Source organism: Maniola hyperantus, chromosome Z (assembly GCF_902806685.2).
Source record: "Maniola hyperantus chromosome Z, iAphHyp1.2, whole genome shotgun sequence".
Taxonomy (NCBI): domain Eukaryota; kingdom Metazoa; phylum Arthropoda; class Insecta; order Lepidoptera; family Nymphalidae; genus Maniola; species Maniola hyperantus.
In genome coordinates, this window is record NC_048564.1 from 1279491 (window position 1) to 1305922 (window position 26432).

Consider the following 26432-nt stretch of genomic DNA (forward strand, 5'->3'; position numbering starts at 1 on the left):
TAAACGTAACTTTTTAACGAACGTTAGCGCTAATAGATGCTGAATCAACGCTTTTTCTTTACTTACGTTCGTTAGCGCCATATTTAAAGGTTACGTGTCCGTCAAAGTTTGTTGAAACAACCGGCCCTTAGTAATAGGGTCCCGTTGACACCCTTCGGAATAAAGTAGGGTTCTGTTGAATGTTTCCCCTCACCTATGCCCACAATTTCGTCTTATTGGTCTTGGTCAGCTATTGCTATATACTTAGTTAGATATTTTAAGTTTCTTCTCAAAATATATCTGACCTTGTTTCCGGCTATTTTTCAAAAACCATTTTTTCCTGTAAACATTTTGCACTCGCTTCTATTTTCAATTTCTATCTTACAGTAAAATTGAAATTTTAAGATATAGATTGTAAGATATAACTATATTGTATCTTTTGGGACCAGGAACCCCCCCCCCCCCCCCCCCCCGTTGATTAGGTCGTTTTGATAAATAAAACTTAGAGCTATTTACGAATGGAAAGATTTATTTTCATAAAATACATGCATGCACAGTTATACACTAACATATATGAAAGAAGTCTATCGCCGATAATTGGACCTACTAACAGAGGCGGATTATCCCTAAGGCAATTTAGGCACATGCCTAGGGTCGCTAGGTTGCGAATGGGCGCCTGCGATCACGTAGAGTTGGATCAGCGAGAGTTCGGGCTTCGGATATCTTCAATTCAATGCAAAACAATTAAGAATGTTATAATTGGGTAATTGACTACAATTTTTTTATTACTTTATTATAAACTAGGATAAAAATAATGACGTAAACTGAAAAAACTAATTTAATCGATCAAATAACAAAAAAGTTATAAGCATTTAAATATTTCTGATTAGACAGAGATAGCGATATAGAATGTTGACGTCGCTCCTTACTAATGCCTTAGTAGCTTCGTGCGGTTTCATACAAATTTTCGTTTCGCGAGAAAGGGATCGAAGACCCTCCCACTCTAAAATTAAAATGCCTGTAACTTTGTAAATCTTTGTTGGATTTTAATATTTTATTCAGCGTACGTCATTATTTTTATCCTAGTTTATAGTAAAGTAATAATATTTATCAAATTCAAAAGTAGGAAAATACCCAATTGTGTTGACTTATGAGAAAACGAATAGCATTCCTTCGTTAATCAAACTAAACATTGATTTCATAATACAAGTTCTATACAACCAACACGACCAACGCGCAAAATTGTGCGCGTTCGTCGCGTCGTTACGATCGCGAGCATCTGTACCCGCAGTATAAGATTTTACGTCACACCAAACGTTGCTAGAATTCGAGAGTCGAAACATTTCTGCGTTATAGTAAACTGGATCTTAAGTGCCTTGTTTTAAAGCTCAAGTTTGTCTACACATCTACAGCCAGCGCTCCAAGCGGAAACCTTGCGAAATTAAAATCAGTGGCATTGAATTTTTGACTTCAATTCAAGGCTCTTTAGGTCCATTTTACTTTGATGTTATTGTGTTTCGATTCTCGAATTTTAGCAACGTTTGGTGAGACGTAAAATCTTATACTACGGGTACTGACGTTGCAAGATTGCGGGGCATCATGGATATCCACGTTCGTTCTGATAATATCTTATTCTTTTTTGGCGTGAATTTAATGTGAACACATTTGTCAACATTTAGGAACTTACACCATTTACATAGTCTATAATAATAATAATAGTTTTTTTTATTTTCTGGCATAAAAAACCCAATATACCTACACATCTAAAAAAATGACAATAAAATAAAAGTTAGGTACATTGTAAACTAACTGAAATGGTTAAAAAACTCATTTCAGATGTAACAGGTCACTGGTATTATTTTCTGTTCTTAGCATGGTGTAGTCTTCAGTCGTAAATTGTTTTACCTTGTCTAAGTTGGGTAATGCATTGACATAATTGTTGCCTTTTACGAGTAACTTAGGATCCACGTGTAACGGTTGGATTTTAAACCGTTCTGCGAACATATTATTGACTATCTGTAGGTGGCACTGTTAAGCCATCCACTGTTACTGGTTTGCTTTGTTTATAATTAAATGTCTTAGTTTGTTTCCAAAACTTGACAATTTTTTTCTGTTTACGGTGCATATCAAAAATATTTAATTTAATGACTTTATTTCTTTGACCAACGTTTATCAAATTATCATATACAATACTAGTAGATAGCTTACCAGCCAACACCCACGATTCAAAGTACAGCTTATTCTTACTATGGCTTTCCTGAACATGAAAATTGCAACCTGTGACCTGTTTGGGCTTATAAGACAACATCGTTTTAATAAGCGTTTAGCACCTGACTGCATAATGTTGACAATAGCATTATATAAATTATTATTAATAAATAAATAGTGACTCTAAATTGTTACATCTATTATTATCACAGTCCTTATCAGTCATATTATCTGCTAAATGTTAAAAAAGAGAGGACGAAAGTTGGAACCCTGTGGGACTCCTGATTGGGCGATTTACTGTTTTACTTAAGTAATCTATGTAGCACATTAATATTACTTTATCACAATCTTTACGCAGGTACTTAAACTCGACTAGATCTAATGGATTTGTATATTTTAACTTTTGCATGACATTTATGTTTTAATTTAAAAAAATTAATCACTACCACTATCACACATTCGATAAATTAATTTCATAAATAATGTTATATAATCACTAGCTGACGCCCGCGACTTCGGCCGCGTGGATTTAGGTTTTTAACAATCCCGTGGGAACTTTTTATCCCGGAAAATTATAGAGGTCCCACGGTATTTAAAAACCTAAATCCACGCAGTAGTCGCGGGCAACCTCTAGTAATCCAATTTTTTTTTAATAATATTGACTAGATTGTCTTTTGTACATTGCCATAGTTTAACATTTAAATTATAAATTCTTGAATCGCAGGATTTCAAAAACATCCAGATACATTGTCAATATCGTCAATAGTACCTCGATGCAGGATATGGTGTATCGCGTGACAATACTGATAGTATAACTGCAGGCCTCTACGTTTAAATTTTATTTATATAAAATATCAACTGGTTTGTCATCATCATCATGATGATCAACCCATTGCCGCCCGGCTCACGACAGAGTTCGGGTCTCCTCTCGGAGTGAGAAGGGGTTTGGCCATAGTCTACCGGCCAAGTGTGGATTGATCGTTGACCACACTGGACGAGTGCGGGTTGCCAAACTTCACACACCTTTGAGAACATTATGGAGAACTCGGGCATGCAGGTTTCCTCACGACGATTTTCTTTACCGTTAAAGCAAGGGATAAATTATAAATATGGCATCTTATAATTTGTATACGGGTGCTATGAATATAAAATCTAATTATCTAGAATATAAAATCTATCTGTAATATCTAAATCTATCTATCTTATGTTGTTGATGATAATAATTATTGATTTTGATCTTCCCTTCTAAGAATTTTTTACTAGTGATCAGTTAATTTTTATTTAAAAGCACGATGGGGCCGATTCTCTCGTACACAATCTCTAAACTAAACTAAACTAAATTAACAGGTCTAAATCTAGTGCTACCTTTTTTCGCAAGCAACATTATGAAAGGTATAGCAATAGATTAAACGTGCCATTTTAGTTTAGAGAATCAGCCACAATGTCCCTGATTGGTGGATTTGGTCAGTCGAGTGCCTTCTTCAAGAGCGCGTGCAGGTCGCGAAAGGCGGCGCCGAGCTGGCCCTCCAGCGTCTGTCGCTCGGGGAGCACGCCGCGTATGTCGAGCAGCATGCTGTGGATTTGCAGACACTTAGTGTACCGCTCTTCGTGCTGAATGTCCACGCCGATGGTGCCCTCCGAAGCGTTCTTCACGTTAGCGCAAACGATCGACGAAAAGTTGCACACTATTAGCGTTAATGCACTGCAACCACATTGCAGGTACCTGTGCAAAAGAATAAATAGACTAACAGCCGTACTCAGATTCGCTTAATCGTTACTTAAGTTTAGTTAAAACGAGACAGAGATATATCTCTCACATAAATCTGTCTCGTTTTAACTCAATCTTAAGTAACGATTAGCGACTCTGAGTACGGAAGTAACTCGAAAACTAGGATACTTTTGTGACTGATCATGACCCAGCATTGAAACCCTGCTATAGTACCCGACTTTACCAAATATATCTATAAATAAATAAATAAATAATTAAATCTATAAAATCACCCACTGCGCCGTTTCAGAGCTCATTTTTGTGACACTATTTACTTATTATTTTTTATTTATTTTTATTTAACAAGAAAACTTATAGCTAATATGAAAAAACGAAATGGTAAAATGGTGAAATGAATAGGTAAAAACAGAAAAAGATTGAAGCTAATGACAAGTTTTCACAGATAGAATAAACATAAGAAAAACAAAAAAAACTCGACTGGGGGAGAGAGAATTCAGGGAAAAATAGTAAAAAACGAGATCTGGCCAACAAATTATTTAATTTAATAAATTAATTAATTTAATTATTTAACTAAAGTATGAGCGTTAAAGAATTCATTAGCCAGAGCTTTCCGAATAGTGGTAGCAGTGATGCGAAATAGGTTCAAATTTTTGTCATTTTTACAAATTTTATTAAACGATGAGGCAGATCTAAGCATAAACGAATTTCTACGAAAATAGATATACGTATGCGGTGTGTGAAACATCGAAAATAAGCGACGAGGATGAGTATTGCTAGGGACTTTAAAGTGTAACTTCTCAAGCACCGGCGCACAGTCAACGGAGTTATTTGCAAAATTGATTATTAGAACTATCAAAGCTATCTACATGCCCAGTAGAGGTGACCAATTTATTTATTAACCTGTTAATTTAACACATATTAAAGTTTGTTGATTAACTGCGATACTAAAACTTAACAATTTTAAATAAAAAAAATATTATTATTATTATTAAATATTGATTAGATAGGAAATATCAGTTATATATCTCCGAGTGGCCAGTGGTAATAGGTGCAACTGGGCACAGATGCCTTCGTAGCTCGTATTAGATTTGAGTTTAAATTTGTATTTGAGGAACCGAGTGAATTTTTTCAACAGCATGGTTGATTGAAAAGGGGGAGCAATTCATATTTTAAAAAGAAAAGTGGGTGGCATACATATCCCAATCGCCCTCACACACCCGCATAGACAGCACGGCTTGTCGTGAATCCAATTTCTGTTTTTCTAAACTACCCCTACTTTCAGACTTGCAAGGCAGCTCGACGACCTCCCTGGCGCAGTGGTGAGCGCTGTGGTCTTAATAGGGGGAGGTCCCGGGTTCGATTCCTGGCAGGGGTTTGGAATTTTATAATTTCTAAATATCTGGTCTGGTCTGGTGGGAGGCTTCGGCCGTGGCTAGTTACCACCCTACCGGCAAAGCCGTGCCGCCAAGCGATTTAGCGTTCCGGTACGATGCCGTGTAGAAACCAAAGGGGTATGGGTTTAATAAAAACTGCCATACCCCTTCCAGGTTAGCCCGCTATCATCTTAGACTGCATCATCACTTACCACCAGGTGAGATTGCAGTCAAGGGCTAACTTGTATCTGAATAAAAAAAAAAAAAAAACTTATTTACTTTTTATGCAGATTTATATAATTCTCATTTAAGCCATTCAAATCACTTTCTTGAATGATATTCGTAAACTAAACTACATCTAGGTCTATAAAAAATAGTACTTGTCTGTCTATATGTTCGTTATCTATATTATGTCGGCGTATCGTTTATCCGATTGATTTAAAATTTATAGATTTGTTGTTGGCACTTTTGGCAGGAAACTTTATAGTTTCATTCTTTGCAGTTCTGGCAGTACCATCAACATACTTACAATAGGTGGCCCACAAGTCGTTCAAAAGAGCCGAGAGGCGCTGCAACTCACACAGGACACTAGCATGTAGGAAATAAAATAAATAACTTACGTTTCATATTCACTGTGAAACAGTTCATATAATTTAGGCAACACTAGAAGGCATATATCTAAGTTCCATAATTCTCTGAAACAAAATAAATTTTTTTTTGTCCAAAAGTAAACTATGCATTTACATAAATCATTTGTAATATGAGCAATAATCTTACGGTTTATGTGCCATCACATTTAGTATGTCTACGATCACAGATATGCCCTCCAAAGCGACCACATGTTCTAAAGCAGATTTTAAACCGTTTTTAATCCTCAATGAATTGAAAATCTGAAACACAAAATTTACTTCAAAAGTAGGCACATAATATGTATAATTATTTATTTTTATATAAATCGAACATCGCTTTAATGCTTTCATCTATATTTTAATCAACATAGTAAATTAAAAATATTTTGTATTAAAAAATAAAAGGTATTGATAAAAATCTACTCAGAGCAAATGTTAATCTGACTAGAATTTTAAAAAGGCTGTAATTTCGATGAGCAGGAGGAGTGATGACGGCGAAATTGCGGTACGATCTGCTCTTTTAGACTGGGGGTACACGATGCGTTGCGGCACCGCACCGCAAAGATTTCACCGTATCAGCGGGCACACGAGCGGTGCGGCGCCGCGACGTTGTTATGTCGCAGCGGCGCCGTATAGCAGCGTTGGACAGTGTCCTTCCTTGTGACGCATAAACAACTGAGCGGTGCCGCTCCGACTTCACAACGCATTTACCCCTTGTAACGTTGTCTCATACAAAACTAAGAATTAATATGAGCTAGCGGAACCCGCAAGCATCTAACGCCGGGCGACGACGGTTTACTGCATACATAAAATCGATACGCGCGCGTTCGCTGATCCCTAAATCAAAAACTGGTCTTAGCGAAGTTGCTCTGCCGCGCCGCCAAACTACGGAGGGCGCGTGCGACGGTTTCTGGATCATTCGACGCGCGGACCTGCGGCCAGCGGTGCGTGTACTCATAGCGTGCTGCGGGCGATCTTTTCGAAGTTACCTACTTAAAGTTTTTTTTTGTTGTGCTCCTATCGGAACCCGTAAAGGGTGAGTTCCAACTTTCCTATCACTATAAGCTGTTCTCAGTGCGCTGTAGTGCTGGAGTCGCTAGGCTGCAGAGCTATTGCGCACGAGATCGTTGGGCTATCCTGACGCCAACGCTCTGGGGTTCCAGGTTCACGGATAGGAATTCTACGGACTGAAGTTCACTATAGAAGCTTCCCCGGAACCTGAGTCCGCGGGGGCGTCTCCGTCGGAGCTTCCGGATTCCTGCTTCTGGTGTGGTGTGCGTGCCTGCTGCCGTGACCCTCCTACCCTGAGGACCTACCCCGAGGACCTCCGTGCCTGGACCTGAGCGTGCCGGAAGGACCCTAGCTACTCGCGTCAGGCCAGTCCCTCGTTTACTAGCTCAATTCTGCGGTGTAGTGCGGTGGAGGAGTTGATTAAAGGCAATTGATTCACGACCCTGGTCTTTTCTTCACTCTCCTCACTACCTGTGACGGCCTACCCCGTCACACCCTCCCGCCTCGTCTCGGAGGTTGCAAGTCCGGTGCAGATATTTCTATGTAAGACGACGCAGCGACACCGCTCCTGCGCCGCACCGCAACGCATAGTTTGCCCCCCGGCCCCCTCTTACTATATTTTGATTTAGCTGTTTAAATTAGTATGAAACGTTTTGTGTAAAAGAGTGAAAATCGTGGAGGGTGAGGCGGATGTCATAAGTGGATCGCGACAAAATTATTATTACTGACATATTTTCTAGCGGCCCTTTGCCCATCGAAAATGTCAAAAAAATCAGCCTGCGGGGTGAGGGCGTCCCACTCTGTCCGAGTACTGGGTAGTGCTGTGGATATTGTTGTGAATCAAACGAGCACTTGATGGGAACTGACACTATATTATTAGTTTTGTATCATACCCACTCAGTTAAAACATAATTATTACAAGAGATATGAGGGTCAAGCTTGTATTGAATAATTTTAAATACATATCAAAAATTGGGTAACTGGCAGGAATCGAACCTGCATCTTCTAGGTTCGCGGGGCTTCTTTTTTTGGGTGGGTCCCCGTCTAACCTAACCCATCCGAGTCGGGGTGCCCCGAGTCCAGCACGCCTAACATGCGCACCACGAGAAAATTTTGTCTACGCATTTACTCGTCTTATTTGTATGAAAAAACACGAGATAATGCGTAGACAAAATTTTCTCGCGGGGCGCATGTTAGACCCTCAGAGCTAGCTTCGCTCGCTCTTGCATCATAACTTCTCTGAGACTGTATTTTCATTTATGGGGGAGTGAGTGGAGGGGATGGAAGAGAATTCCCCACTGCAATGGAGGGCAGGTCGACGGAGCCACGCTTCGCGGGGCTCCTTTTTCTGGGTGGTTTTTTTTTTTAAATTCAGATACAAGTTAGCCCTTGACTGCAATCTCACCTGGTGGTAAGTGATGATGCAGTCTAAGATGATAGCAGGCTAACCTGGAAGGGGTATGGCAGTTTTTATTAAACCCATACCCCTTTGGTTTCTACACGGCATCGTACCGGAACGCTAAATTGCTTGGCGGCACGGCTTTGCCGGTAGGGTGGTAACTAGCCACGGCCGAAGCCTCCCACCAGACCAGACCAGAAATTTAGAAATGATAAAATTCCAAACCCCTGCCAGGAATCGAACCCGGGACCTCCCACTATTAAGACCACAGCGCTCACCACTGCGCCAGGGAGGTCGTCAAAAAAAGAAAAAAGAAAGAAAGAAAGAAAGTTTAAAAAGAAATAACCACGAAGAATCCTCTCTCTCTTGTTACGTTACGTTCTCCTAAGTTCTCTGTGCCTGTTTTCCTCATCCTATAATATCATAAACTTAATTTATGCGAGAAGAGCATTTTATTAAAAATAATAATATGCTATTTCTTGTTTTACTAATTAACACGACAAAGAAATGAACCCAGTCAAATGGTATTTTATGAAATGACTATTTGTCCAGTAATTTGTTTTATCAAGTGAATTATTTGTAGAACCAAAAATTTGATAACGATGATAAAATGATTCATAATTTTGCCAGAATTTGTTTGTGGAATGAAACTTTGTTATTTGTTTTTTGTGAATTGATCGGTCACCCAATTTTTGATATGTATCTAAAATTATTTGGTAATTTCCTTGAAGTGTAGGTAAAAACACTATTATAAAAAGGATAAAAAATAAAGCTAGTATTGAGTGGTGTGTGCAGGGTGTGTGTGGTACCTGCAGGGCGCTGTCGCGGGCGCGGAACACGGCCATGACGGAATCGTGGTCGCGCGTTATGTCGTCCAGCGCCTCCGACTCGCTGGGCTCAGCGCCGGCGCCGCGCCCGCTGCCTCCCGCCGTGGACCCACACTGACGTTTATACAAATACAAATTTCTTTATTGCGAATCTGGGTAAACAGTGGAGATATTACAAAAACAAAAAGGTAGCCAAATACTGCCTATTAGCATGCAATATTATTTAAATTTAAATCTAGGTATAACAGAAGGCCAAAAGAGATTACTTAAAATTATAATTAAACTATTTTAACAGAATAGAGTTAGAATATGTTATGATATACCTAAAAACGTGTACATAGTTTCGATAAAATTAGCCAAATTAAATACTTAGTCACAAAAGAATAAAAAACAAGATAGTATTTAATACAAAATATGTCAAAAGGTAACCATCAATATACCCTAAAGGAAAAAATTACATCTTAGATATTGGTCAACACTATAAAAAATATTTTTAATTAAATATTCGAATAACTTCTTTTTAAGGCTTTCTATTTTATTTATATTTACAAGTTCTCTTATTTCCAAAGGTAGTTTGTTTAGAATTTTGACTGCCATAACATTAAAACTATTATTGATAAGAGCGGTTTTATGTGATGGGAATTTTAATTTATGTTTTTGTCTTTTGTTATCAAGTTCTGTAAACATATTTTTAATATTAGCAACAAACAAAATGGTTTCATAGATAATATATAATGAAGGTACTGTTAATAAACGAAGTTTTTGGAAGTAAAGTACGCAGCTATCTCGCTGGGACAACCTACCTTCGTGCCCGAAGTGGACGCCTCGGCCGTCTTCTTGTCCGGAGGCGTCGGTCGGCGCATCACTGAAATTGTTATACTTTTCAAATATTTAAAAACTTGAGTAGGTATATTGGCTTCAACAACGGCATTATTTTGTACCAGATTGCAGCGAAGCCCAAAAAGAGGGTTATGTTTTGACCCTGTATGTATGTCTGTTCTTATGCCCGCTCGTAACTACTCAACCCCAACCCCACTGGACGTATTATTACTTGATAATACATTATTAGATTTGATTTAATGGCGCCAGTGTCACTGAGTACATAAAATTATAAAAAATTAAAATGGCCAAACTGGGCTCAGGTTTAGACCGAAGCCGAAGGTTAAGCGCAGGAATTGAAAGACCAAAACTGACGCGTGGGGACACTGACCCCCGCCTCCCCACTGGACGTATTCTTATTTATTTATGACAAGTTCAACAAGACAAAAGTCAAACTAAAAAGAAACTATTATTTTATTCACTTGAAGTCAATTTTAAACTGAAGTTCTTACCTCCGGCTTCGGCTAAACATAGTGGCGATAGCCGATAAAGCGGCTTCGGCTTCGACCAGAATTGGAACTTCGGTCGGACACTATTACTATACAAGGTTAACATGCACGTTGACTCACATGCTTTGGACGGGCGCAACATACCTGCTGCACCAGACTCCTCGACCGCCTCCGAGTCTGACATGGACTCCTTGGACTCCTTGGACTCCTTGGACTCCTTGTCCAGGGGCGTCGGTCGGCGCATCACTGTTGATCATCATCATTGTTATACTTTTCAAATATTTAAAAGCTTAAGTAGGTATATTAACTTCGTGAAAAAAAACCGGCCAAGTACGAGTCCGACTCGAGCACCGAGACTTCCGTCCTACTGTCGTATTTTTGCAGCAATGATCGCGAGATTTACGCCTGACGCAAGCATGTCGCGAGATACGTAATCACCCCGCCGATGCCCGCGACTTCATCCGCGTGGATATAGGTTTCAAAATTGTGTGGAAACTCTTTAATTTTCCGGGATGAAAAGTAGCCTATGTCATTCTCCAGGTCTTCAACTATATCCATGCAAGAAAATCACGCCGATCCGTTGCTCCCTGCAGGGTGATTGAAGCACAAACGAACACCCATTCGCATTTATATATAACCTAAGCGTTAAGCTTTCGCGATTTGTATATGCTCTCAGCATACTGAAAGCAAATACAAATTACGAAACTGCTCTTTCCGCGTACTATGCATACGCATATTCTTGGATCCGATATGGGATAATCCTCTGGGGGGAGAGTACCAACGCACAGGATATCTTCATCCTGCAGAAAAAATGTATCCGTATCCTAGTCAACATAAAACCACGCGAAAGCTGTAGACCGCACTTCCTAAACAAAAAAATTCTAACCGTACCCTCAATATATATAATGGAGACGGCTATGTTTGTCAGAAAGCATAACAGTTTATACAAAACTACCGAAAACACAAAGAAACACGGAAGAAGCACACGTTTGCAAAATAAACTAGTATACCCCACCTATAAATTACAAATCTCTAGTCACGGCCCGTTATACAGAACAACTCACATATATAACAAAATTCCTAAATATATTACAGACGAAAATAACGATTGGACCTTTAAGCGTAAACTCAAACAATGGCTCATACAGAATAGTTTCTATGAGATAGACGAATTACTGCAAAACTAACCATACCTACCTATTTAATACATGACCTCAATTGCACGACCGACACTATATTTGCATATCCTATTTGTATGTTTAGACTTTAGACCAAAGAATTTTTAAATACCTACTAATACTTATGTAAGTTATAAGAATTATTACTTCTAAATCCATGCTTCAGACTATGTTGTACTTACCATAACCTGTTAATTTAAGTTTAATATGACATTCTTACTGATAATCGAAACTATTTTATATTAACATACTTGTACCTACTTAATATTACTAAATTATTAACAAAGAAGAAACTAATTGACATTATAACAAACTTAATTAATTAGTGCGATCAATAAATAAAAACAATTTCGATTCAAAATGAATGCCCTATATAATTACATGATAAAATCTATTATAAAATAATGTAACACGTAGTTTGCATGTAATTGTATAATAATTATATATTTAGCATGTATGTATTGCTAATGTACCTAACTTTGCAATGCCCTAACGGGGCTTCATGTAACCATGAAAGCAAATGAATAAATAAATCATAAATCATAATATTCGTAGGGACTTACCTACTATTGGTCGCTTCTTTTTGGAGAAGCTATTACGTAAACTTGTTCTTTGGAACGGCCGCGCGAGGTCTCGCACGGCAGCAGGCAGCTCGGGGGGCGGGCCGCCGAAAGGGTGTACTTTACTGAGATCAACCACTGATAATTCTATGAAAACTGAATGAAAAGATCCTGCGATCTGCAATAAAAATTACAATTTTTAACTTCTTTAACTACATATTTTTAATAAAAAGTTTTTTTTTCTGAAATGAAATAAATTGCTTATTTCTTAGTGATAATAATTTTCTCTTTCTAAAATCCGAAGGGCATGATTAGCGCCATCTATGAGGCTTCTAAGGAGCACGCTCTGGTTTCTCATTGATCCCAGTGGTGTGAGTCTCGATTATCAACTTTCCATCAGAGCCAGTTACTGTGACATATCAGTTTTTCAACAAAGCCCCAAACAGACAAATGATGCATATGTCAAAAAGAAATTATTAAAAAGAGAGTCTTCCAGCATTCGTAAAATCCACGTCCACTGTTAGTTTTAAGTTTGCTAACCGTTTTAAAGGTAAAAAGTTCGTAAAACTACGTCAAACGTTTATGTCGTTACATCTGTGTAATTCATACAAGCTCCCTTACAACGCGAGCGTTTTGACGTCTGATAAAAAGTCGCTAATTCGACTACTAAGTATACAAGCTCCCTTCCTGAGCAAGCGTTTTGACGTCTGATGAAAAGTCGCTGATTTGGTTAGTAGTCATCGTCCCTATCATATAGCATTATAATTGAATGGTAGGCACACTCACAAGTTGTATCTGTGAAACAGCGATGTCACGTATCTGCCCCCAGTCGCCACTGATAGTGTCGAGCACCCGCGCGGGCTCCCATCCGATCACGTGTAATCCGTCGTTTGCACACCCAAACAAGCTTTCACCGTCATCACTGAACGCTATGTGTCTAAAATAAATAAATAGATAAACATAAACATTTATTATCAACCCTTGGCCGACTCATTATAGAGGATTAGCTGATGCTCGCGACTTCGTCCGCGCGAATTTAGGTTTTTAAAAATCCCGTGGGAACTCTTTGATTTTCCGGGATAAAAAGTAGCCTACGTCACTCTCCAGGTCTTTATCCCATACCCATGCAAAAAATCACGTCAATCCGTTGCACCGTTGCGACGTGATTGAAGGACAAACCAACAAACACACTTTCGCATTTATAATAAGGTCTCCTCTTAGAATGAGGTTTTTGGCCATAATCTACCTACATGCAGTCTTGCAGATTGGCAGACTTCATACGCCTTTGAAATCGTCATGGAGAACTTTCAGGCATGCAGGTTTCCTCACGAGTCACGATGTTTTCTTTCACCGTTAAAGCAAGTGATATTTCATTATCTAAAACGCACATAATTCCGAAAAGTTAGGTGCGTGCCCGGGATCGAACCCCCGACCTCTAATTAAGAGGCGAACGTCTTAAGCACTGGGCTATCACAGCTACAATATAAACATTACTGTGTACAAATTAAGAACCACGGAATATTTTCGAAACATATAAAATTTAGAAACCAAAAAAGTATAATGCTCTGCAATAATTCATACATGCAAAAGTGTGTCTGTTTGTCTATCTGCTAACTTTTCACGGCCTATCCGTTTAACTAATTTTGATGAAAGCTGCAGAGATAGCTTGCATACCGGGGCCTTACATAGGCTACTTACGAACACAGAAAATCAAAGAGAATTAAGTTTTTCTTTTCTATTTTTTTTTATTCGTATATTTGCAATCAACAGCGATACATACAATATAATTTTACATAATAACAGACTGAAAATAAGGCCAAATAGGATTACAATTTTGTTTTACAGATTACTTAAATAGTTATTAATTATAAATTTATAACGGTAGGTACGTTTGAAGAGACCAAATAATTTAAGCAAAGCTTTACAATATAATAATTTTTTTTTTTTGTTTATATGAAAATATAAAAGTCAATTAACTAGTAAAAATACCTAGTAGGTGATTCACAACATATGCATGTGTGTGTGTATGTGTGAGTGTATGTGTGTCTGCGAGTGCGTGTGTGTTTGTGTGTGGAAGAGAGAGAGAGAATACTAAAATATTTAGAATTATTAAAAAACATAAATGCATATGGAAGAAGTGGCGGGCCCTAACTACTCGGTAGTTGGTACAGAGATAGCTTAAAAATGGACAGATTACTTTTGGCCCTGGAAAATCAATGTTTACATTTTTAATAAAACACTGACAAAATTTAGGCACATCTAGTTGTATTATCGACTCTTTTTTACTCTAATATTATGTATGTATATCCTCGAGCAAAGCCGGGCAGATCAGCTATAGTTATAAATTAATGTAAAAACCGGCTCATACCTACTCATTTAAACTATTCGGACATGGTCAGACAAAAATGTACGTTTGAGCCAGCTCCATATTTGTAACAAGTAGCATTTTTACAAACACAGCATTGTGATACCATTTACCATGTAAACCATTAATAATAAACTTAAAATTATGCATACGCATTATATACGGACTTAGTAATAAACTGAAGAACATGTTAAGTAACCTAAATTAAATAAATAAATGATTTATTGTTTCACAAAAATTACAACCAAAATTAGGTTAAGCCACCGATGCCTAAAATAAGTGTAAATTATGAAGCTACTGAAAAGCTAATTCGTTAATACCTACTTATATTAGGAATATACACACACACACACACATACAAACACACACACATACACAAACCCATACACCGAAACGCGCGCGCTCATACACACTCTGAAGTAAAAATAATAAATAATCACTGTCATTGCACATCTGCAGGGTTAGCATGGGCGGGGATATAATTTTCTCCCCGGGGAAAGGATAAAATCTTTATCCCCTCCGACAGCTTTATCCACTCTCCGAGCATGGGCTCACGGGTGGATATAATTATCCACAGTGAATAAACGGGGGACTTTTCGGTTTTTGGATCTTTTCCTTTACCTTTATTGGGTTAATGGTAATTGGTATTTGGGACCTATGTTGGGTTTATGTTGGGGTTCCCAACCATATTCCAAACATAACCCAAACACAACCCAAACATAACACAAACACAACCCAAACATAACCTAAACCCAACAGGTACCGCGAGACATGTTTTGATTTTTTAAGTTCTATGAGAATAAACTTAAACCCACGTCTAATGTCGAGGATAAAATTGTCCCCGAATTAGGGATAAACTTCTCCTCTCCCCTGTTGCCGTGCTTTGAGAGGTGGACAAGTAAATTTTATCCCTCGTCAGTGGATATAATTGGGGGATAAAATTTTTGTCTCCTGCCCATGCTAGGGGGGCTGGGAAGAGACTAACCATGACACAGGTTAGCCTAGTTTGGGAGTCGAGGGTAATTTTAAGTAAAATTGTAATTGGAACAAATAAAGATTTATTATTATTATACAGTGCTTACCTTATGCAAGTATTTTCTTTTTGAAATTTGGTTACTAATTGAAAATTCTCCATGTCCCAGAAGTTGACAGTATTATCTGTGCCGCAGCTGGCCAGGAGGAAATCGAGAAAGTGGAACTTGACACAAGTGACTGCCGACGTGTGCTCAGCAAACTCTTGTAATACCTTTCCCACTCGTATATCCCAAACTTTCACTAAACCTAAAAAATATAATCATCATCATCATCATGATCAACCCATCGCCGGCTCACTACAGAGCATGGGTCTCCTCTCAGAATGAGAAGGATTTTGGTCATAGTCTACCACGCTGGCCATGTGCGGATTGGTAGACATCACAACCCTTGGAGAACATTATGGAGAACTCTCAGTCATTCAGGTTTCCTCACGATGTTTTCCTTCACCGTTAAAGCAAGTGATATTTAATTAATAAAAACGCACATAACTCTGAAAAGTTAGAGGTGCGTGCCCGGGATCGAACCCCCGACCTCCGATTAGAAGGCGGACGTCCTAACCACTAGCTAGGCTATCACAGCTTATATGGATACTTGAGTTATTTATTTTTATTTTATTTAATGAAGCCTAGTACTACATACATAGAACATATGTATATGAAAATTTTTCACTTTGCCTTATGTCAGGAATATTTTTATTGTACCTACCTACTTAATATTTTCTTAAACCAGCATTGTTTAAAAAAAATTCAATATAGTACATAATAAACACAAACTTAAATGAAATAAACCTGTTATCAAAATGAAGGGGTTTGAATGTTTCAGTATGGAGCCTGGCCTACGGTGTTGAGTCATAGCTGACTATGTCACCCCCGTAAGTTCTGGCCTACCTGGTAGTCCACCTTTTTCAAAATAGCGGCTACACATGAAACCTGTTTTATTCCACGGCATCAATAAAATCAATTTCTTCCAAAGTGTCAAGTTACCAAGTTATAAGCTATCAGAGTTGTACTAATGGCTAGATGTAGTGATGACACCACCAGTGAAACAACAGACGCACAACAGACGGAAACGTTTAAGTGCGGAAACCAGCCCAGAGCGAAGACACCACCAGTATAACTTTGATAGCTTATATGCATATCGGTAACTTTACACTGGAAGATTTTGTCTCGTACAATACTTGTTTGTATTGATGCCAGCTATCGATTAATATAGGATTTATGTGTGGCTGTTCATGCTAATATGGAAAAAAACCGGCCAAGTGCGAGTCAGGCTCGCGCAATGAGGGTTCCGTACTACAGTCGTATTTTATCAACATTTTGCACGATAATTCAAAAACTATAATGCATAAAAATAAATAAAAATCTGTTTTAGAATGTACAGGTGAAGACCTTTCATATGATACCCCACTTGATATAGTTATCTCAATTCGTAGTTCATGACCACATTTTAATTATTTGTGTGATCTAACCCTAAATTCACGGTTTTCAGATTTTTCCCCAAATGTCAGCTATAAGATGTACCTACCTGCCAAATTTCTTGATTCTAGGTCAACGGGAAGTACCCTATAGGTTTCTTGACAGACAGACGGACAGACAGACAGACAGACAACAAAGTGATCCTATAAGGGTTCCGTTTTTCCTTTTGAGGTACGGAACCCTAAAAAGTACTAGGTAGGCGAAAATCTTCAAAGCCCTTTCTGACCCTAGCAGTTTAGGCTGTGCAATGACGGATCAGTCAGTCAGCCAGGATAATTTATGTCTAGATTGAGCAAGAAGTTGTATTAGCAATAGCTGTTTAGTTAAATAATTTACCTTCTTCACATGCTGATGCTATCCACAGTCCGTCGGGGCTAAAATTAAGGCTGTTAACGGCAAGGCGATGGCTCGAATAAGTAACGACACAGTCTCGCTTTCTTGTGTCCCACAGTTTAATAGTACTATCTAGTGAGCCTGTGGTCACATAATCTTCATAAGGATGAAAATCAATACAATTTATAGCCCCTTTATGTGCAGGGAACGTTCTCAAATGTTTAGCAGCTTCCAAATCCCATATTTTCAAGGCGCCTGTCTGAGAGCCGGCACAGACCAAGTTTTCAGAAGGTCCAAAACAAACACTTTTCACGGGTGTTTTATGGCCACTCAAACTCTGGAATATTAATGTTATGTATAAAAATATAATGGTGTCGATTAGGTACAGTTGTACACGACCTCTAAATTGACAGGGCTAGAATAACTAACTTTATATAGACAAAATGCATTTTGTATGGCGATTCAAATATTCAATAATCTACCAACGGCCATGAAAGAAATGACACAAATTTAAACGGAAGCTACACGAGTAGTTATTATTTCATTGTTTTTACTCGCTTAATGACTTCTTAAATTTCAAAGAATGATAATTTGGCGGATAAAGTGTTTGTTGTAAACAATTACTAATCTAAGTACTATAACTATTAATAATTTTAATGACAGCATGTTGACATACTTTTTTCCACTTTTGATGTCTGTTTTGTTTCGTACTCAATATTCTCCTTTAAATACTAATTATTGATGACTTATTACCGCCCCGGCTTCGCTCGGGTGGAGGTTAGAAAATTGAGGGGGAGGTTGAATTAAAATTTTCTCTCCGTAAGAACCTTCCTCATACTTCAAGGAAATTTATAAAAAAAGAATTAGCGAAATTGGTTCAGCGGTTCTCGAGATTTGCGATGACCAACACATTTGGTGATTCATTTTTATATTATAGAGAAGATATGGATGCTCCATGTTTTTTTTTTTTTATTTATTTATTTATTGATCAAACATAGGTACACTTAAACATACTTACTTACGAGAACTAATACATAAAATACATGATAACAAAACCAATTTGTTAAGTAGGTAGGTATACAGAAAAATCAACTGTCCCTAAGCTAGGTATACACCTGTGTTTTAGGCGACAGCACTCTCCTTAAAATTGATGGCTCATTTTATATACAAAAGAAAAGGAATCTGCATGTAAGGTAGATATTATAAAATTTAACATGTTTACTATAATTATTAGAACTATAACTATTAGTGAGTGTAAGTGTGTGTTTGTGTGTGTGTGTGTGTGTGTGTGTGTGTGTGTGTGTGTGTGTGTGTGTGTGTGTGTGTGTGTGTGTGTGTGTGTGTGTGTGTGTGGGTGGGTGGGTGGGTGGGTGGGTGTGGGTGTGTGTATTATATATTAATTTTGTAAATAATAATGTATATTTTAATAATATATTGTAATATATATTTGATATAATATATTATATTAAAATTTCCAACAGCTTTTCAGTCTCCGAATATGTTCGTGTAAGCAACCATTCTTTAACTTTTTTTTTGCATTCGTTTTTATTTAAGGGATAAATATTTAAGGCTTTATTAATTTCATTATAAATTCTACTACTAATGATATAGTATTGTCTCCCTGCAAGTTTACTTTTATGTCTACCCGTTTTAAATATTAGATCCATTCTTCTCTTTTCTAGGTTAGTATCGAAATTTAGGGAATTATGTTTACGTATTATAATTTGTAGTAAATAGAGCTGGCGAACCGTAAGAACCTTGCAATCTCTATATAGATCTATTGTTGGGAATCTAAAAGGTCTGTTAGTCATAACTTTTAAAAAAGCTCTTTGTGCTCTCTCTAGCTGTAACAGCAATGTTTTATTGCTACCTCCCCAGACCGATATGCAATACATGAGTAGCGATTTTACTATTGCAGAATATACCATAAAGATAGTACAGTTATTTGCTGACGACCTAAGATTTTTAAATATATATATCAATTTCCTTATTTTTGATGTCAAATTAGCTATGTGCAATTTCCAAGACAAAGTATTATCTATAAGTAGTCCAAGATATTTTATATTAGTAGCATATTCTACAACAGGGCATGAACAAAATGAGTTCTTAACAAAAGAATTGCATGTATGCGCTTTCAGTACGCATTTATCGGCGGAAGGTTGAGAGGTAGCTGAGGGTGAAAAAGTGAGGAATTTAGTTTTATTAATATTTAAGCTAAGCAAATTAGACGCCAACCAAACTGATACTTTTTTTAAGGCAATCTCGGCATTTTCGAATGCTTTTTCCCACGTATTGCCTGTAATTAATAAAACGGTATCATCTGCATAAGTTATAATTTTGCAGTTCGGAATAGACAGGCGACAGAGATTGTTTATGTAGATAAGGAATAGCGTGGGGCCCAAAATGCTTCGCTGAGGAACACCATAGGAAAGTGGCATGTCGTCGCTAAGGTATTCATTTACCTTAACTTGCTGCGTACGGTTTGTCAAGTAGTCTTTGAAAATGTCCAGTGCTATTCCCCTGATTCCTATTTTATCTAATTTTCCCAGTAGTATGGGGATAAAAACATTGTCAAAGGCTTTGGACAAATCCAGAAATACACCAATGCATTTTAATCTCCGGTCTAGTGATCTAGTAATGCTTTCAGTAAGGTCAAGAGCAGCATCTTCCGTAGATTTATTTTTCCTGAAACCATATTGATTTGGAGATAAGATATTTTGATTTTCTAAGTAGTTGATTAATCTTTTATTTAAGGCCTTCTCAAATATCTTTGAAAGTGCTGTAAGCATAGATATAGGTCTATAATTGTTGACACTGCTTCTATCGCCATTTTTATGTACTGGTGTAACTAATGCCTTCTTGAAACAGTTCGGAAAGATACCTTTTGACCAAGAGATATTACAAATTTTAGTGATAATTGGAGCTAAGGTAGAACAACTTAATTTTAAAACCTTAGTTGGAATACCATCATATCCAACTGCACTATTTAATTTAAGACTCATTATAATTGTTTCTATTTCTTTTTGATCTACTGGTAAGATCCCAAAAGAGTTAACAGGGGAAAGGTAATCATCCGTGTTGTCAATTTGGGAAAAGTTCGGTTTTGAGAGTATTTGTGTCGCTAAACTATTTCCCACATCTACAAAATATCTGTTTACAGAATTGAGAGAAGTTTTTGGATCAATTTGAAGTTGTAGTAGTTCATTTGGAGGAGACGGTGTAGAAGTAATATTTGCAACTTTCTTAATAACCTGCCAAGTACCTTTTGAATTGTTCTTAGTTTTTTCAAATTCTAGCTTTTCATAGTCTCTCTTTAGTCGTTTTAAAAGATTATTACAAAAAATTTTGTATCGATAATACGTTATTTTTAAGATTTCATTATCAGGTGAAGTCTTATGTTGTTTGTGCAAACGGTCCCGATGTTTAATACATTTTAAAAGTCCAGGAGTAATCCAGGGCTTTATTACTGCTTTTTTCCGTGATGTATGAACTATTTTTGTGTTTGTCTTAATAATGCTACTCAGAGTATCAACCAATAAATTTGCAGCACAGTTCGGATCTTGCATGTCAGCTATTTTGTTAAAATTATATTCATCGATGCTCTTTTTGACGCCTATATAATCAATAATGTGTCGATTTTTTGAGACGTATTGCCTGGGGATTTTCATATCAAGACACACAATTGTTGGCGAGTAATCAGTAACCGATGCATCCAAAACTAGTGTAGTATTTTTGAATTGTGTTTTTAATAATATATGGTCGATGCAGTTTTTATCATGAGTTGGGAAAAAATGAGTTGGAAAGAGACCATAACTACTAATAAAATTAAGATACTCATGGGAACGATTATCACTACTTGATTCAGTAATATTAATATTTATGTCACCCACTACAACAAGAGATTTATGTCTCAGATCATGAAGAACCGTAGCAAAACTGTTTAGAAAATTGTCTATTTGTTTAAAAGAGGGAGATCGATAAATAGCAATGAGAAATAATTTATCATTTAAATTACACATTATCGAGCTCGCATCTGCTAAATTTGGGTGTGATATAGTGTATTTAAGTTCGTTCTTAATATATATAATGACACCGTCACTTCGATTTATTACGTCTCTTGAGCAGTGCTGAGTATAGCCAGTTAAAGTAGGTATCTGATTTACATTCTTAAGCCAACACTCTGTTAAAACAATAATGTCTAATTGTAAATTTATTCGTTTTAATAGGACTTGGAGGCCGTCGAAATTTGAGTTTACACTGCGAATATTCATTTGTAAAATTTTTAAGGATTTTTTAGTGTTTGGGATATAATTTCTACACAATTCGGCTTCACACTGATATGAAGTCATGTTACCTAAGTTTTGAAGATCAGTATTTATCTCTCTCCAGTCAAAATCCAGAATGAACTAATAAATTACTAGATGAACATATTGTAATGAAAGACGAGCTAGAAAAGCCTAGCTCTAGACTATATGTATTTAGGTTAAACGAACAATAATCTCTCATAATTGTAGGTCTCGAAATTATAATATTATATTTTATTAGTAAGTGTGGACATGGCATTATGATAATTCCGTAAAAGTTATGACAATGTAGGTAGGTAAAAATTGGCAAGTTTATAACGTCGCTGTAGGTGGATGTTAGTTTAGAAACAAATGCATATATAAAATAGTTAATATAAAAGTGTGTCAGTTTGTGTATTTTGTGTGTATGTGTGTATAGAAAAATTACTCTGATACTGTAAAAAAATGGATATAGTGTAGTACAAAACAAAGATAATATGAAAATAAAACTTAAGCAAAAATCGTAAGTCCAGTTTAGCATTGCAGTATTTTTACATCGAAATGCATCTAAATTACAAGTTACTAGTCATACAGGGCCTGTCTTTAATTTTGTTAGGTCTTCCTCCGAGTCTACACGAATTTGCGGGGCACCCTCTTTTCTGCGTAAGTATATATGCCCACGAGAGGTCCAACAGAAAGAAAATCTTTTGCAAAATCTCGAGATAAGAAAAAAAATTCTTTTACTCTTTCTGGTTAACAGCTCAGATAGGTATATTGGTCGTGGGGGCCCTGGAATGTTTATATTCGTGGTATTGAATCTCCGCCCAGTGTTCATATTATTAAATTTTTTGAAATTCGCTAAGAGATTTTCCTTCGTGAGAACACTTGTGAATTCTACAACAATCGGCTTTTGCGTCTCTGATTTAGAGTACGATCTATAAATATCCTTTATATCCGAGGGTTGTATATTTAAGGAAAGTTTAGAACCCAACATTAATAGGATATCCTTTAAGTCTTCCTTGGTCTCGTTTTGTTTTGATTTCGAAATATTACGAAGTTCAACACATGAGTACACAGACCTTCTTTCTAGATTTTCGATTTTATTCTCAAGAGTAGAAATATACAATAACTGTTCTTTTCGTTCGGTCTCAAACCTGTCCAATCTATTTTTAAAAACATCATATTCCTGTGATAAATATTCAATAGTTTTGCATATTTCCTTCCTATTTTTATTTATATTTCCTACTTGCGTTTCGGGTTCATGCGTGAGTTAACATTTTTGTCGGTAGGTGAGTACAACGCTGGCTCGGAGTCACTATGCAGCTGTGTGCGCACAACGACAGGTGGTATTGATTTTTAATTTTTTAAAGTGTGTGGAAATGAAAAGCCTTTCTATTATTGATACTTTTAGGTATAAATACTATGTACACGTTGTTAGGTATATCATAACATATTGCATGCTAATAGGCAGAATTTGGCTGTACCTTTTTGTTTTTGTAACATCTCCACTGTTTACCCATATTGGCAATAAAGAAATTTGAATTGAATTGAAATTGGTAATTAGTAAGTGCAAAAAAGTCATGACCCTACCAATACCTGAAATTAACATAGTGTACATATAGCGTTGCCAGGCATCAGGATAAACAGTCACAACACAGTCAGGCTTTTTGGTTGCATGTGTGGCCAAATTAGTTTTTATTAGGCTTTAATTTGTCAATTTTTTACATTTTACAATAATAGTAAGTAAAGAATGATGATTAATAAAATAAGACTGGTTCATTCATTTGAGTTTCGTTTAATTTTGTATTCCATTACAAATTGCAATAGTAAATCTAACTATTCAAAAAAGAAGACTGATTTATTTAATTTTGTTGTTTTTTAATTAGAATTTAAAAAGATTTAAAGGTAAATGATATAGGTATGAAGTGATATACCTACTAAGACTTAAAAAATTAAGGTTCTCACAGGCCTTTTTACCTAAATGTCCGACTAAACTGGCTGGTCTGTCCGCCTTTTCGGTTTAAAAACCTGGCAACCCTATGTACATACATACCATAAGACAATCTTGACGTCCAATAGCCCATAGGTTAACTTTTCTATCATCACCTCCAGTAGCCATCATTTGGTTTGATTTACGCCCCATGGCCAGGCAATTGACATTTGCCTTGTGTCCTTCAAATTCGTCTGCAACGTTACCATTTATCTACACTAATATTATAAAGAGGAAAACTTTGTTTGTTTGTTTGTTTGTTTGTTTGTACTGAATAGGCTCAAAAACTACTGGACCGATTTTAAAAATTCTTTCACCATTCGAAAGCTACATTATCCACGAGTAACATAGGCTATATTTTATTTTGGAAAAAAATAGGGTTCCGTAAGATATTTGGGTTTTTCGGACACAAGGTGTAAAAAATCAACCAGAAAAGTTACTTATTTTGCGTACGCTGCCTAAACTATAAAAGATAGAACCATAAAATGTTCTAATTAATTGTAGATCTTATAAATATCTACAAAAAAGTCCGCGACACACTATACCCATCTATGTCGAGTGAGGCACAGCAACCATTTTATTATTTAAAAATCTTGAATTTTTTTGGACTACATTTAAACGCGTTTATTTTACTCATGCTATTAATCCTTATCAAAATAAATGATTTCATCACTAAGAACAGTTTATGGAGATAATATTTGGTCTTTGAATGATTAAAATTGGACGTTTGGTTTTGAAGTTATGGCGAAATTAATATTTATTATATAAAGAGGTAATGTCGTTAAGTTTGTTTGTAGGGGGTAATCTTTAGAACTACTGAACCGATTTTAAAAATTCTTTCATCAGTAGAAAGCTACATTATTCCTGAGTGACATAGGCTATACGGGATCTTTAAAAACCTAAATCTACGCGGGCGAAGCCGCGGGGATCAGCTAGTATTTTAATAAAGAAATATAGATAACTAAATGATGCCCACAACTTTTTCTGTGTGGACTCAGATATCTCTAAAAATCCTGTGAGAACTCTTATATTTTCTAGGAAAAGTAGCCTTTGCCCATCTCCAGAACGCAAGCTATCTCTGTATCAAATAAATGATGTCCACGGCTTCATCCACGTGGTTTTAAGTACCTAAATATCCCGTGAAAACTGTGAAAAGTTAAAAGATCTTAAGTATCGATAAAAATGCAGTTTCATTATAGGTACATACGTGATTTCCATGATCTTGATATCGAAGAAAAAACATTTGGGCTGTACATTTTCGCTTTTGGCTCAAAAATGGAGAACACCGACCAGAAATAAAAATGGAGAACATGCTATGTCGTCTTCGAAGAAATCTCTTCGGACCAGTGTTTCCATATGTAAATCGAGAATTACCGTGTTGAAGGGTTAAAATTACGGTGTTTCTAGATTTAATTACGGTGGATTAGCTAAAAGAATACCGTGTCATTTTTAAAAGAAAAAAGTCACGAATTTGCTTTTTAATCAATTATTAATATTATTCTGAATCTGACTCTCCTAGCATAGCAATATCTTTTTCATAAACGGATTTATTCATATTAATATTTTGTTAAATCTCATTAATTTTACATTTCATTCCTTCCTAATTACTTGAATAAGGACGAAAATAGATCGCTGAGATTTGATGCTTAAACCGAGAGCAAGAGAAATGTTGCCATTACGAAATATGCTAACGTGGCTGAGATTCGTACTCGTATTACGCAGTATATTATGAATTTTTAACGTGATTTTTGTATTACGGTGACACGGTCAAGGTAATGGGCATATTACCTTGACGGTAGATTAGGACTGAATGAATGAATGAATGAATGAATTATTTATTCAATAAAATGCAGGTACAATAGGTTGAAACAATGTTTGATGAGCCTTATACATTTTACCGTAACTGGTGTTTGAATATTATTACCTTAAATTAAAAACATAAAAATAAGCAGGATTTAAAATACAAGTTATACATAGACTTCATAGGTACAATCAAAACAAAATATTAGTAATGAATAAAATTTCAACATAATAGAAGTCCAAATTAATTATTCTTAATAACTTAAAATATCCTTATCCGTTACATAGTCCTTAATGTCGTAGTAATTCTTATGTATTAATATTTTGTAAAGTCTATTTTTAAACACTGTCAAAGGCTTCTCTCTTAGATCGTCAGGTAATTTATTGAATAATGCGATTGCCATACAGTACGCACTCTTTGAGTATACCGTTAGTTTTTGTGAAGGTATGCAAATTTTATTTTTTCGGTAAGTTCTTAAGTTCGCGTTATTGTTATGGACAGGGAATATGTCACTGTGTTTTTTGCAAATATAACCATTTGGAAAATATATAAACTTGGTAGTGGGAGAATCTTATGTTTCCTGAATAATGGTCTACAGCTATCTAAGAAATGCTCCAGACAAAGCTCGAATACATGCTTTCTGCCTAATAAATACCTTATTTGCATGGACGGAATTACCCCACAGAATCAAGCCATATTGCAATATAGACGACACATACCCATGATAGGCAAGTAGAGCAGTCTTTATGTTAGATGTTCGACTAAGTCGTCTCAGAACGTAAGCAAATCGGTCAAGCTTTCCGCACAATTTTTCCACATTGTCTTTCCAGTTGCAATATTTATCTAACAGGAGGCCAAGGAAAGGTACTGTATCAACTTCTTCTATTGGGAAGTTATTTAATTCAATGTGTAGATTTGAACCAGTACTG

At 36.5% G+C, this 26432-nt stretch overlaps 1 protein-coding gene across 1 annotated transcript; it reads right to left on the reverse strand.

The window, feature by feature from the left end:
* Window positions 1-488: 488 nt before the first annotated feature.
* On the reverse strand, window positions 489-25041 carry LOC117995643 (katanin p80 WD40 repeat-containing subunit B1-like). Its single transcript, XM_069508976.1, has 12 exons — window positions 24910-25041; window positions 23766-23896; window positions 17433-17766; window positions 15669-15867; window positions 13008-13158; window positions 12225-12399; window positions 10628-10729; window positions 9959-10020; window positions 9138-9269; window positions 6067-6179; window positions 5910-5984; window positions 489-3910 (listed from the first exon to the last, which is right to left on the reverse strand). The coding sequence occupies exons 1-12, from the start codon at window positions 24956-24958 to the stop codon at window positions 3652-3654; spliced, it is 1782 nt and encodes a 593-aa protein (XP_069365077.1). The 5' UTR covers window positions 24959-25041; the 3' UTR covers window positions 489-3651.
* Between the last annotated feature and the right edge of the window lie 1391 nt (window positions 25042-26432).

Excerpts from the sequence above, each read along its gene's own strand:
- LOC117995643 (XM_069508976.1), bottom strand. The coding sequence starts at position 24,958 with ATGTACAGCCCAAATGTTTTTTCTTCGATATCAAGATCATGGAAATCA. Across the intron at positions 13,159-15,668 it reads AAAGAAAATACTTGCATAAG|ACACATAGCGTTCAGTGATG; the intron begins GTAAGCACTGTA and ends TATTTATTTTAG. Across the intron at positions 5,985-6,066 it reads AATGTGATGGCACATAAACC|AGAATTATGGAACTTAGATA; the intron begins GTAAGATTATTG and ends ATTTTGTTTCAG.